This window comes from Thalia democratica, chromosome 4 (assembly GCF_965202585.1).
Source record: "Thalia democratica chromosome 4, ktThaDemo2.hap1.1, whole genome shotgun sequence".
Lineage (NCBI taxonomy): Eukaryota > Metazoa > Chordata > Thaliacea > Salpida > Salpidae > Thalia > Thalia democratica.
The window spans coordinates 30744691-30757806 of NC_139168.1; the positions used below are offsets into that span (position 1 = coordinate 30744691).

At 26.0% G+C, this 13116-nt stretch overlaps 1 protein-coding gene across 2 annotated transcripts; it reads right to left on the minus strand.

Annotated features, from left to right (window-relative positions):
• Window positions 1-552: 552 nt before the first annotated feature.
• Window positions 553-12429, minus strand: LOC145834574 (coiled-coil domain-containing protein 102A-like). Of its 2 annotated transcripts, XM_082942034.1 has the most exons (11): window positions 12090-12429; window positions 11319-11451; window positions 8401-8565; window positions 6862-6901; window positions 6696-6792; window positions 5955-6063; window positions 4856-4972; window positions 3649-3858; window positions 3301-3471; window positions 1371-1474; window positions 553-1262 (listed from the first exon to the last, which is right to left on the minus strand). In XM_082942034.1, exons 2-11 carry the CDS (start codon window positions 11412-11414, stop codon window positions 1184-1186), a joined length of 1188 nt encoding a protein of 395 aa, XP_082798160.1. In that variant the 5' UTR covers window positions 11415-11451; window positions 12090-12429; the 3' UTR covers window positions 553-1183. The 2 variants fall into 2 exon arrangements, with proteins under 2 accessions (XP_082798160.1, XP_082798161.1); XM_082942035.1 differs by lacking the exon at window positions 12090-12429 and having other exon boundaries at window positions 11359-11400.
• Between the last annotated feature and the right edge of the window lie 687 nt (window positions 12430-13116).

The window sequence follows — 13116 nt, forward strand, 5'->3', positions numbered from 1 at the left end:
TTTTTACGCTTACAGCGTTTTGCTTCTCATATTTATAAATGATCTCTGACTGTTCGTATGTACAGAATTTATCTCCTATCACTTTGTATCTTATATTATATTAGAATTTATTATAGTGTACTTTCTTGTACAGTAGAAAAAATCCACTAAAAAAATATGTTAACTGTTCGTAAAAACTATTTGCACTAGTATTGAAAAATTTATAACTAAGTATTTTAAACTTTTAATTTCAAAAGAATAGTAAAAACCATACTCACATTTAAAAATTTTGTGTCATTGTTTGTTTTAATTTTATTTATCCATTACTTATTTATACTGTCGGTTTCGAAAAACCGTCATTTTTTACTTTAACAATTAAAAGTGCTTGTTTATTTATTTTTACAGAGGTTACGGAACTTAAATAGAATAGACAAAAGGTGTACAAAAATTTAATTAAAATTACGAATGACTAGAATTAAACTAAATGCTCTCGATGTTTTGATTTTTTTTAAAGTTCAATTAAGAAATTGCAACAACTTTCAAAAAAATATATAATACAAATTGGTTGTAGATGAAAACTTAAAGAAACTATAAGTGCATACAAAAATCTAAAAGTTAACCAATTATATTTTGTTTATTTTTATACCTAGAAGAGATTACAAATATTTTTTTCAAGAAGCCGAACCAAAGACTAAAACTTTATTTTTTATTAGTTTTTACAGTGGTGGCCATCACTTATGGCTTAACTTTTAAAAATGTCCAATAAATTTTAAATAAAAGATATATATTGTTTATGTTCAAAATATTCATTAACATACTTTTCTCAAAACATTGTGCATAATTTAATTTCATATGATTAACATTTAGGTTAATCAATTTTTGTTTTTCATAAGCTATATATTTTATACTTAATTAGTTTAAACTGTTATTTTCCTCCATAATAATACTTAAAACAAACAAGCTTGTAGTAAAAACAAATAAATTATTTTTTTAGAAAAGTTTTTTTGCGTTACATGATTAATATTTCACAGTGATAAAAATTTATACTGATATATCTGCTCAGTTTTCAAAACTTTAAAACTCAATTAATGATTTGGATATTTTTACACAGTGGATATTCATCACAATGGTTTTTAAAAACAAACGTTTGAAAGGATATAAAAACACTTTTTTTTAATAAAAGAAACATTGACTAATACTAATTTCAACTTTCAGACTCCGAACTAGTCGAAGTGCAGTTTGAACGCAAATAACTCGATTTAATCCTCGATTCATTTCGAACTCTGTTGATGTTGTAATTAAATTAATTAAAAATATTTACAATCTGGTACTTTACCTGACTTGTAATTGGTTGAAATAATCAAAACTATTGACAAACTGATCAAACTTACCTGGCTTGTAATTGGCTGTTTTCGACTTGCAATTGTTCGTTTTCCTCTTCTTTTTCTTCGATCAACCGTTGCAGCTTTCGATTCTGATTTTGCAAACTGTCGTTCTGAACAAAAATTTATCAAACTTTGATAAATTAAAGAAGAATAGTTTTAACTTACGTAAAAACGACACACATATAATAATTTTTTTTCGAGAAAGTTTAAAGACAGAGAGACGCAAGATCTTGAGAATTTTTTGAGCGGACACTAAATAACGAACTATAAAACTTTATTTCACAAAATATAACTTTTCACAAAAAATTATTATTGCTTAAAAAGTTTTTTGTTCTATATGCGTTGCTTTTGGTAGGCAGCGGCTGTTACTGGTGAGTAAATTAAGTATCATCAAGTGGTTTTAAAATGTTTAATATTTCTTCAATGGGTTTTCACTATGCATTTCGTGTTGTTTAACAAGTTGTAACAAACACGTTGAATAGTACTTAAGTTGATCTAACACTTTGGACTAGTACAGACTGTGTTAACACGGTTTGCCTTATAAAATAATCTTTAATTTATTTGAATGACCATCAGAGCCAAATACTAATAACAGAGTTTCTGAAAATATTTTACTATTAAACAATGAGAATCCATTGAATTTTTTGTAATTGTTTCTGCTTCAAGTGGCATTATTAGAATAAAGGAAATCGATACGATTAGAACCATCGCAGAGGAAAGGCTTGTTCAAGTTGTCTTTTTTTCATCTACACCAACGATTCTTAAACTAGGGTAAATTACCTTGTTTTAGAGGTAAACTTTCTTTTTTACAAGTTATGTAAATCAATGTTTTTTGTTATTTTAATTTATAAGTTTAGATTTAACTGTAATTTTTTTAAAGTTTAATAAACTCTTTAAATTTTAGCATTTTTAAGATTTAATAAGCTAAAAGTTCAAAAAATTTAACATTTTTCCTCAAAATAAATACTATTTTGTATATTGGGGGTAAATTTGGTATAATCTTCCAAAAAGGGGTAAAAAAAAAAAGATAAAGAACCGCTGATCTACACCAACGGTTCATTATTTTGCGATTTACTGGATTAAAGTGATCGTATTGTCATCACCAGGAAAAAACTCAACTTCGCTAAAACCCGAAATGTTCATTTTCCCAAAGGTATTAGAGATCCGTGAAAAAAAAACGGCAATATGGTAAAACACATAAGTTTTAGTCTTCATGTACCGCTCTGTTAAAAAAAACAGACAAAATTTCAGTTAAAATGTTTAATAAAAACATACACGAGACTCCATGCTACAGTAAAAGATCAATTAATTTATTACTGAAGTATGGCTTATGTTAATAGCGTTTACAGCTACTACAGAAATTTAAAGTCTCAAAAATACGAGACAACATTGCATTAGCTGAGCTTGAAAGTACAAAGAACATAAAAATCCCACAAATGCATCTTATTCAGCTGGGGCCACAGGATTTTCAACTTTTGTTGCACAAATGCCTTTAAAAGGAGAAACTACATCTTAAACCTTTTAATGAATGATTAGAAAACTAAGTAAAAGTTCAAATTTTTAACCTGATAAAGTTTTGAGTTTAGATATTGGCCAGTAAATGTCTTTCTATCGGACAACATTAGGTCAAGTAGCTCAGGGTTTTTTGTAAAACAACAAAGGTTTAGCACTACTTTATTTTTAATTTGTTCATTAAACTTTAACTATTCAACTGTTTTTTAACTCGTGTGATGTTAGGACTTTAAATATTTTCACTTTCATGGTAATAACTTGGTTACTGCAAAATATATAGTTAAATTGAAATCTTCCCAAAGCGCGTTAACAATTAATCCGGTAAGCAGAAATTTCAACTCTAAAAATTCAGGCTTTTAAAAAAATCAAACGAAATTTCACTCCGTTTTCTTCGGCCCGCCGAAACAACTGTGACGTCACAAACCTCGTCCTCGGTGCTCTGCTGCGACTTGCGCACTTCCTCCACCCTGCTCCTCAGCTCCCTGCTCTCCTTCTCGTGCAGGTCGCTCCTCCTCCTCTCGTGGTGCAGCTCCTCCGACTTGGAGCTTATCAGCTTCTCGTCCCTCGCCGACTGCCTGCGCAGGTCGTGAAGTTCCTGCGAAAAGGTGAACAAAACTTGCTGATTTTAAGTTTTTGTGTTTTTTTTTCTTTCACATACCATACAACAACACAATAAAGTCATCATTAAACTTTTTTTAAGCAAATTCCTAAACAAAGCCACGGTAAACTTTAACTGATTTTTTCAGTTCAAGTTCACGAGCATTTCTCTCACCTGATTATATTCTTGCAGCTGCGCCTTCAACTGCTTCAGCTCGTTGCTCTTGTCTTCGCTCGTCAACTTCCTCTTCGCTTCCATCTCCTTCCGCATCTCCTCGCTCGCCCACTTCAGCTTCTTGTTCTCCCTCTCAAGCTGCAACTTCTCGCTCTCGGTCCTTTCCCTCTTTCCCCACTCCAACGCGTTCTCCCTCTGAAGCCGCTCTATCTGGGGCAGAAAACTTTATTTCTTACTCGTACATTTTTTAACTTTTCAATTTGCAAATTAGCACACAGGTAAGTTTAAGGTAAGACATTGGGAGTGTGGACTTTATAGTCAATACATGTGTTTTTTTAAGCCAGCAACTAATTTTAGAAGCTTAAGTTATTGGTCAAATGTTTGGGCAGGCGGCTTTTTGATAAGTGGTGAGGGAATGCCAATCTGACATTCACAGGGTTGCTACAAGTCGAGCTGGAAAAATAATACTGAATTTTCCTGACTTTTCTAAATCAGATTCTTAATTAAAACCTATTGAAAAATACATAACCAAAGATTTGAAATTTTGTAATTTGTTCCAAAACCTCAATTAGACCCAGAAATTATGAATTGCAAAAGCAAATTTTTACATTAGATAAATAACATTAGCAAAATGCAGTTTTTAGTCATGATAAAATTTCTTGTTAATAGCATGTTTATATCAAATTTCCAGACTTTTTTTCGGAAACCCCCATTTTTTCCTGACTTTAGTGCTTTTTTTTTCGTTTTTCCTGACTTTGTGGCAACCCTGCAGTTACCAACACTGGTAAGTTTTTAATGAGCAAGTGAAAAATGATGAAGAGTTATAAACTTTTGAGTTGAAATCACTTAAACTAGTCTTTTCAACCAGTAAATGTCTTCGCTCAACTATAAGCAAAAGTTTTAGTAAAATATGATAAAAATAGAAACCAAGACAATAGTTCAATAAAATCATTCAAAAGTAGTAAGAAGCATATAGTTTGAATATAGAAACTATATTTTTTTTCAAGAATGCAATAGCATCAACTTTATATACTTATACTAAATTTTAAACTTTAAAAATTAACTATTACAAGTGTTATTTTTACTTTTTTCTTTATGTGGTATATATAAAAACAAAGACTTAACTTCAAATAAAGTTGAAGTTTCTTTTTTGTAATCACAGAAATATTAATCTATCATTATTAAGTAACAATTAAATATTTCCTACTTCTTCACGTAGTTCTTGCAATTTTCGTTCCAATTGACTTCTATTTTTTGATTCTTCTTGAAAATTTTCATTCATTCTGACAATTTCACAACGATGTGACTCTTGTGCTGTTGCCATCTAAATTGAAAAGTTGATAAAACACAAATTTGAAACTATCTAGATATACTAAAAATTGTTGTAATTATATAGTTAATAAACTTTTTAAAATCTTATTACAGTTGATTCGGCTAAATGATTCGGTAGCATATAATTTCTATCTAGGTTTTATATGATATTCCAATCTAAATGGCTAAAACTGGCTGTCATAGAACTTTTTATGTATGTTAAATTGAAGAAAATAACTTAACAGGTATACTTCAGAACAGTATCTAAATAGACTATATAAATTTGTGTAACGAATAACAAAACAATAAAATGTTTAACTGTTCGTTTCGTGATTGGAACTTAATTCTTTTACTACAACTACTATTTGTGTTAAACTGTTATACCCTATTTAATTTGTACAACTGAAGACATTTTGTATAGTACAACAAGTTATACAAGTTTTACAAATTTAATAACTAAAACTAAACATTTTTCAAAAAGGTAAAACAACTAGTAAGCAATTGAAACAATTGAAGACTAGGTTGAGCATCAATTAATTTTAATATATCTTTACGCATAGAGCATTTTATTTAACTTGAATTTGTCATGAAAGTGAAAACAGTTTTGTATTTTTGGGAATGACGAAGCACTATCTCTCTCTCATTAAAACATCAGTCATAAAACAAACTAACACTCACTGAAACATGTAGGTAAACTTGGCACTTTAATGAAATAAACAAAGCAAGGAGTTTTTTTCTTTACGGTAAACTATCAAGTATTTATTTTAACCAGTCTGACTTTTTTTGCGGAAGTCATGTTTAAAGTGTTTATATCTTATCTTAAATAAAGAAAATAAATAAACTTTTATTTTAGATAGACATAATCTACCTTAATGGAAACTTTTAATGTACACCTAAATGTAAAAATATAATTACATTAACTTAAGACCTAAGTAAAATTTGACTGTTTTAGTTATTACTGTATTTTGTAGTACAACTTTTTTTTCCAATTTAACCTGTTTTAACGTTTCTTGTTTTGTAATTTTTACTTCTTGAAACTTGTTTTTCAAATCAGACAACTCTTTTTCTAGAAATTCAATCGTTTTGTTCAAAACTAATTTTGCGCTGAAATCAAAAACACATATGACTTGAAAAGTATTTATTGATAATTTTATATAAAGTATAATGATTTAGTAAAACTTAAAAATCTAACAAAAGTTGTGAAACTAAAGTAAACACTTTCACAGCTAAGTTTTCATTATTTGCTAAACAATAAAATGAATGAATTCTTATTTAGTTTGCATTTTAATGTTTGCTAAACTTTTCGTATGTAAGGTGTAACTTCTTGCTTTGAACGAAGACATGCCATCAAATGTTTACAAATGTTTATCATCCAAGTTATAAAAAAAATGTTAAGTTTAGATTTAGGATCTCCTTTAAAAAGGTTAATAAATTAGTCTTACAGTTAATAAAATACGTAGTGATTTTCAACCTATAGTAAACCTTTTGAAATAACTTCACTTTCCGTCATGAAGATCTTTATCATAAAATAAACTAGTATTCATAAATATCAAACAAGTATGATAATTTACCATCTTATTTTATTTATGTTTGTTTTTAATAAACTAAAAAAATATGTTTTAGTCTAGACTCAAAATTTTTTAAGTCATTAAGTTGTTACATGTATTACAAGTTTTAAAATTACCCTTTTTTATTAACTTATTATTGTTTTTATGCAACTAATAAAATAATCAAACTCTCGTTCTGCTTGGATAGTTTTTAAGGATTCGTCTATTTTTAAGTGCAGTGAAGAATTTTTTTGCAACAATTCGTTTTCCATAACTTTATTCAATTCTAGAAAATTTAACAAAATTATTAAAATCACATAAATAACATAAATATTTAATATATAAAAATTTTAACCTTTTTTTGGTGTTTTTGAAACAGTTGATTCCCTGTTAACCTATGAAGAACAAATAAATAATTTTTGTAGAATAAACAAATTTTAGAAACTGTTTTGATTTATTTACCAGCAGAATAGTAATTTAACAACACAAGCTGTTTTCAATACAAAATAGACATCACAGTGGGCTGGCAAGTGGTCATTGACCATTTTCGTGACTAAAAAACTAAACCAAGAGCTTAGTTTAATTGTGTAGAGCTGAGCTTTTTCTTTTAAAAACTGGGTTTGGTTCTCTTCTGCTTTAAGTATATCAAAAGTTATGTAAACTTATATGTAGTAATTTTTTGTTTTTTAGTAATTTTTATTTAAAAAAACTGCTATTCTCTCAGAAAACTCATTGGTGTATTTAGGGCAAAATAGGGTATGTTTAAGAGTTAAATATCTCAAATACCAAACAGAGAATCTTTTTTTTTTATGTAGTAGCAAATTTGTCAAAGGTTGAATATACATATTTTCAAAAAAATATCAATTGGCATTTAACTTCTTTTTAGGTTTTTACAAGTAATATTTTGAAACCTATTTGCTTTTTTATTTTTAAAAAAGTTTTAGTTTATAAAAAACTTATTATATTTTTGATATATATTATAAAAAATTTAAGAAAAATTGTTGAAAAAGTTTTTCTAAATAAGTATTTTATGTATTTTTCTTTAACTTCCTGCAAGAAAATTTTTGACGAAAACTAGGAATAATTTTCAGTAGTCTTTACACTAAAAAAGACAAGTTATAGTTGGATTTAAACTTACATAACTCTTTAAATACTTAAAGCAGAAAAGTAACAAAACCAATTTTGAAACAAAGAAATCAAGTTCTATCTAGCTATGTTTAACACTTAGATTTTCTATTTTGCAAAACTAATTTTTTTATAGTCAATGGCCACTTGAACCCTGTTTTATTTCCACTGTTTACAATGTACATTATACATATTTAAAACTTTTTTTTTAACTTATATACCTTCTATAAAAAAAAAAGTATTGTCAAAAACCGCTTTCAAATAAAGTATTTAAAATAATGCCTTTTCTTGTACTATCAATTTTAACTTTTTCCAACACTTAAATCGTCACTTTTAGAAGCAACATAGTAGCCTTATTATCTATAAATTATCCCGAGTCAGATTAGGTATACAAACAAAATCAATTCACTTTAAATCTGCATTTGATATACTTTTTATAAATGTTAACTGCATGACAAGTTGTTATACAAGTAAATAAATTTCAAGTATGGTTGTCGTACTACTTAAAATAAATTTGAGAATGGTAAATTTTTTTTTAAATAACAACGTGAATAAATTATAATACTAAATAGTAAATAATAATCAAATTAAAACTCTAAAAAGTATTAGATTTGCAGGTAATACTTTGAATACTTAAGTTGAAAATTCAAAAACTTTCAAAAGTCTTATCAAAGCAACTGAAGCTAAATTGCAATCAAATATAAAACTTTTAAACAAGTATAAAATGTTCTAAACTAAATCAGAAAATTGCTTTGTCATAAAAACTCACGTTTAGTTCATTTGAGCATGCGCTGCTAATATCTGACTCATGCTGCTTTTTATCATTCACCACGGACCTCAATCGCTTGTTTTCCTGGATTAGAAGTTGTCTCTGCTGCTTGAACACTTCTAACTGATTGAAAAGTTCCGTTTCGGAGTTCGATACTCTTTCCATCTAAAGGTGTTTAAAAAAATTATTGCTCTATACATTCTATTTTTAAAATACTAATATCTAAGATAACTTAACAGTTTATAAAACTGTTGGCTTATACTTGAAAAAAATTGTAAACAAGAACGTATAAGTTTAAAATATAAGTAAAATTTTTAAGGTAAATTTATTCAAAGTTAGAACATTTTCTTAAAGCAACATCAAATTTATTGTGGAATATTGTTTTTTTTATCATGTAATACTTTGCGCTAGTTTATACTATTTAATAATTTCCATATTTTAGATTTACTTAAATAAAAATCAACAACAAAAATCATTTCAAACATATAAAAAAATAATATTTTAATGACTAATAATTAACACAGTATTAGTATTGTTAAGGTAAATAGAGTATCATACTATTATTGAGTTTTTTTTTATTCATTTTATTAACTTTGAAAAATGACTGACTATTATTTTTAGAAAAATCTGTACCCTCTATAATTTGGAGAGACTTAAAATTGCATTTTCAGACAACAACAACAAACTTTCAAATTTGAGATCGAAGTTAGTTGAAAATGTAGGCATTTCACAAAATTTTATTTGAAATCTTAATTGACTAAATCTAAGTTTAATTTACCTACCTTTGTCTTTATTAACTATTATTTAATTTTGTTTTTCATATATTTCCTTTTTGTTATTGTTGTATTTTATGTTAATCGTATTTAACTTTACTGAAAATTACTTGAATTTTTTAATTAACTAATGACTTAATCACCTAATTACCCAGCTAAAACTGTATAAAAGCTTTATCCATTGCTACTTGTTAGTTTATTAGCTTGTGATCATCGCGTAAGCGAGAAACAGTTGTAAAGCAATAAATTCAATATAATTTTTGTTTCGATTATATTTTTAAATACAAAGTATATCTTATGTTCAAAAATAAAATTTCAAATTCAAATTTAGTTAGTTTGCAAACGAATATTTTTATAACTATTAAAAGAAAAAGCAAAGTATTCTAATGGTATAGTAAGTACTGTACAAACTATTTAAAAGTAATAAATAGTTTATCATGTTTAAAACAAACTGAGTTTTAGTATAATTTAATTTGTACATCAGTTAAATTAAATTTTAGAAAAGTAAACATGTTAAAAACACTAAAAATTTGTATGAAATTTATTCCAAAATTAATTTATAAAAAAAACTCTGAAAGAGCAACACTATAAACGAATTAAATTTCACAACATTATACAGTTTAAATATTAGTAGAATATTTTTTCACATCTTAAAACTTTAAGCATTGTAAAAATAACATAAGTGGATATATAAAAACAAGGTTTAATAACTTTTAAGTTACAGATAAATTCCATACATAGTTTGAGAGATAATAAATTAAATACAACTAAAGGAGAATTTTTTGTTTTCAAATGTATTAGAAAAAAATTGCATTTTATTAAAATAAGCATTTTGGTTTTCATAGGCAATTAGCAAACAAAAACTCACAAAAATCAAACTTTGGACATGAAAATCAAGCTAACAGTTAAAAAAAATACAGAATTGTACAAAAACAATTATACAGACATTGCTTTAAATTTAATATTATTGCCAATAATTTTAGTTCTTTTGATCACTAGTTTTTATATCTAGGAGATCTTGTATAAAACATTTTTATGTTTAAAACATAAAAACAAAGTTCCTTTTTTTTATTTTTGAACAAAATAGTGTATTTTTTTCATTAAAACTCAAAAGTATTTTTTATGCAAGTTGTTCATATGGAGAAATTTTGAAGCCATTGCTCAGAAATTTAGGAGAAAATAGATTTTTAATTGAATTATTCTTTTTTGTTTGTTTAGCAAAAGAATTTCAAAAGGAACGTTTTGAGTTTTTTAACTTTGACAGCTTATATCTCTAAAGGAAACTTGAAATATCTTAAACATTGAAAAATAAATGATTGCTCAGCTATTTATTTGATAAATAATACTAACTTTTGCAAATTTGAATTGCCTCCTCACTATGCGGCCGTAAAAAGGAAAACAACTGTGTCTGATCACAAATAAATTGCAAAAATATTAGAACAAACAAATTAGCTATTAACAATTTTCAGTTCTAAAGAACTAATAAATAATAAAACTCCCACAAATAAAAAGTTTATTAAAAAACAGAAACTAGTACTTAACAAACTAGTAACTCATATAGTTATTTGATTTTTGCTTAACTTATTATTTTTATTTATTTAAAGTTTTTTTTAACTTGTAGTTTGTTATTTTACTTAACTTAGGTTTTTTTTTTATGATATATTTAAAACCTTTATAAATCTTAATTAAGAAAAGTATGAATAATCTGGTAAAACAGTACAGGAGGTTTGCTTCAACTGATGTAACAATTAATTAGCTCCTACCTGACTAATTTTTTTTTTGAATTTTTAGAAACCACTTTATTTCACAATGAAAATAAAGTAATTTCAAAGATTTATTTTTAATATGTTTAAGACTTTTTTGTACTTTAAGAAAATATATCACATTTGATAAGACTTTTACACATGTATAAAAGAATTTCCCTTTTTGTACTCTTAAGTAGAAATAAAATAATAAAAGTCAAAACAAGTCTATTAATAAATTTATGAAGTTAATTAGATTTTATACATCTAATTTTAATGCAACTTATGTTTACAAAAACTTTTAATAACTGTGTAAAATTATTTAATCAACACCTTATTTTAGATCAAAGTAAATAAAGGTATTAGCATTTATGAATTAAAAATACTTAACAAACAATAAAACCTCTTTGTTAAGTTGTTTACATTCATGTTTAACTACAGACCATTTACTTTTCCAACTATTTGATTTTTCACTCCACCATTTTATTGTAGCTTTCATTTGATTTGATTGTTTTTTTAGGCTTGCTACTTCAGTCCTTATAATTTTAATAATTTTAATTTAAAACAATATTTTATATTAACTTAAATGGAAAAACTTAAACAGTTCAGTGGAGAAGTGCTAAAAATATTTTTCATGCAAAAATACCAATTAATAATTCAGTCGGTTTGAAATAAGAAACTATTTCTTTAATTTTATAAATGAATAATATGGGAAAAACTTAAGTTTTTTGTAAGTATTTTTTGTTAATAAATACTTTTTCAAAGATGCATATTAATGTTTTAAAAATTAAATACAATAAAAATAAATTACTAAAAAAATTAAAATTCAACTAAAGTTTGATTCAAACTTTAAAAATAAAACTAAATCTTGTTTATTAATATATAAATAAATGTTGAATTTCTAAATAATAAGGTAAATTAAATTAGTTTTTAAATAAAAGCAATCTAATAAATATAAAGTGTCATACAAAAAGTTAATAACTTAAAAACATTTCTTGAATTTTCATAGCTCTATTGAGGATGAAACATAAGTTGGTGAAATAAAGAAAAGAGTACTATTTAAATTTATTATTTTTAACTTAAAAACATTCATTTATTTTCAATTTAAATGAATCATAAAGTTAAACACTAAATATAACTTTTTATAATTATAAACTATAAATATTTAACTTACTGCAACTCTTGCACTACAAAAGTTGTTTTTGGATTATTTTCAAAATCTCCATAACTATCTACAAGCTTGTAAACATTGTTGCTAGACTTTCTCTTAGAATAACTTTGTGGTAACTCTACATTGTACAAACTATTCACATTCTCTATCGAATTTTCATTTGGACTTTGTTGTACAATATCACTTAAAAGAGTAAGCTGGTTATCAAGTGAAGGCTTTCGATGTTTTAAACTTTTTTTCTTTTTTCTACGCCCTTTTTCCAAATACTTCAGTTCCAAATTTTCTACATTGTCAGATTTGTTAGAAGAGCTAGTTGAAAGATTATGCTGTAAAAAGTTTCCTTTTAAATATGAGTAATTTCTCAAATTGGAATCATTTGATGAAAAACTTTCATGATGGTTATCTAGATTTTTGATATGACTTAATCTTTTTGAATTTTTTTCTTTTTTTAAAGGAAGTTGTCCAGACATATACAGACTTATTTTAAAAAGCTGTGTAGATGTAAGTATAAAAATAGCTAAACTTATTGCATAATAACACTATGAAATTTGAAAAAAACCTTAATATTTTCCATAACATTGTGTTAACTTTTAAAGTCTTCTATAAAAACTCAAGCAAATAATTATAAGCATGTAAAAAGGTGTTATTTAAGTTGTGTAAAACTTGTATCACGTAAAGGAGAAGGTAAAGTTCCAACATTGAACCCAAATCACAGCGAACATTAACGATTAATGAAGTTTAAAATATTCTTCAAAGGACAGCAGGAAATGTCAGAGAGAGTTTAGTTTAAAAGCTAGTGCTAGTATTCAGGCTGCTGCTGACAAATGCAATACCATTTTGATTCTGAAAAAAATAGAAAAACAGTTGGACCCACAAAAAAATTAAGATCACCTTTGCAACTTGAAACTTGTCAAATTTTACACAGTAGGAATAAATAGTTAGGTAGATGGGATCAACATTTTTTTTTAAATCTAGACATAATATTATTACTGAAGATGCACTTAACCACATTAATAGTCTCCCAACAATG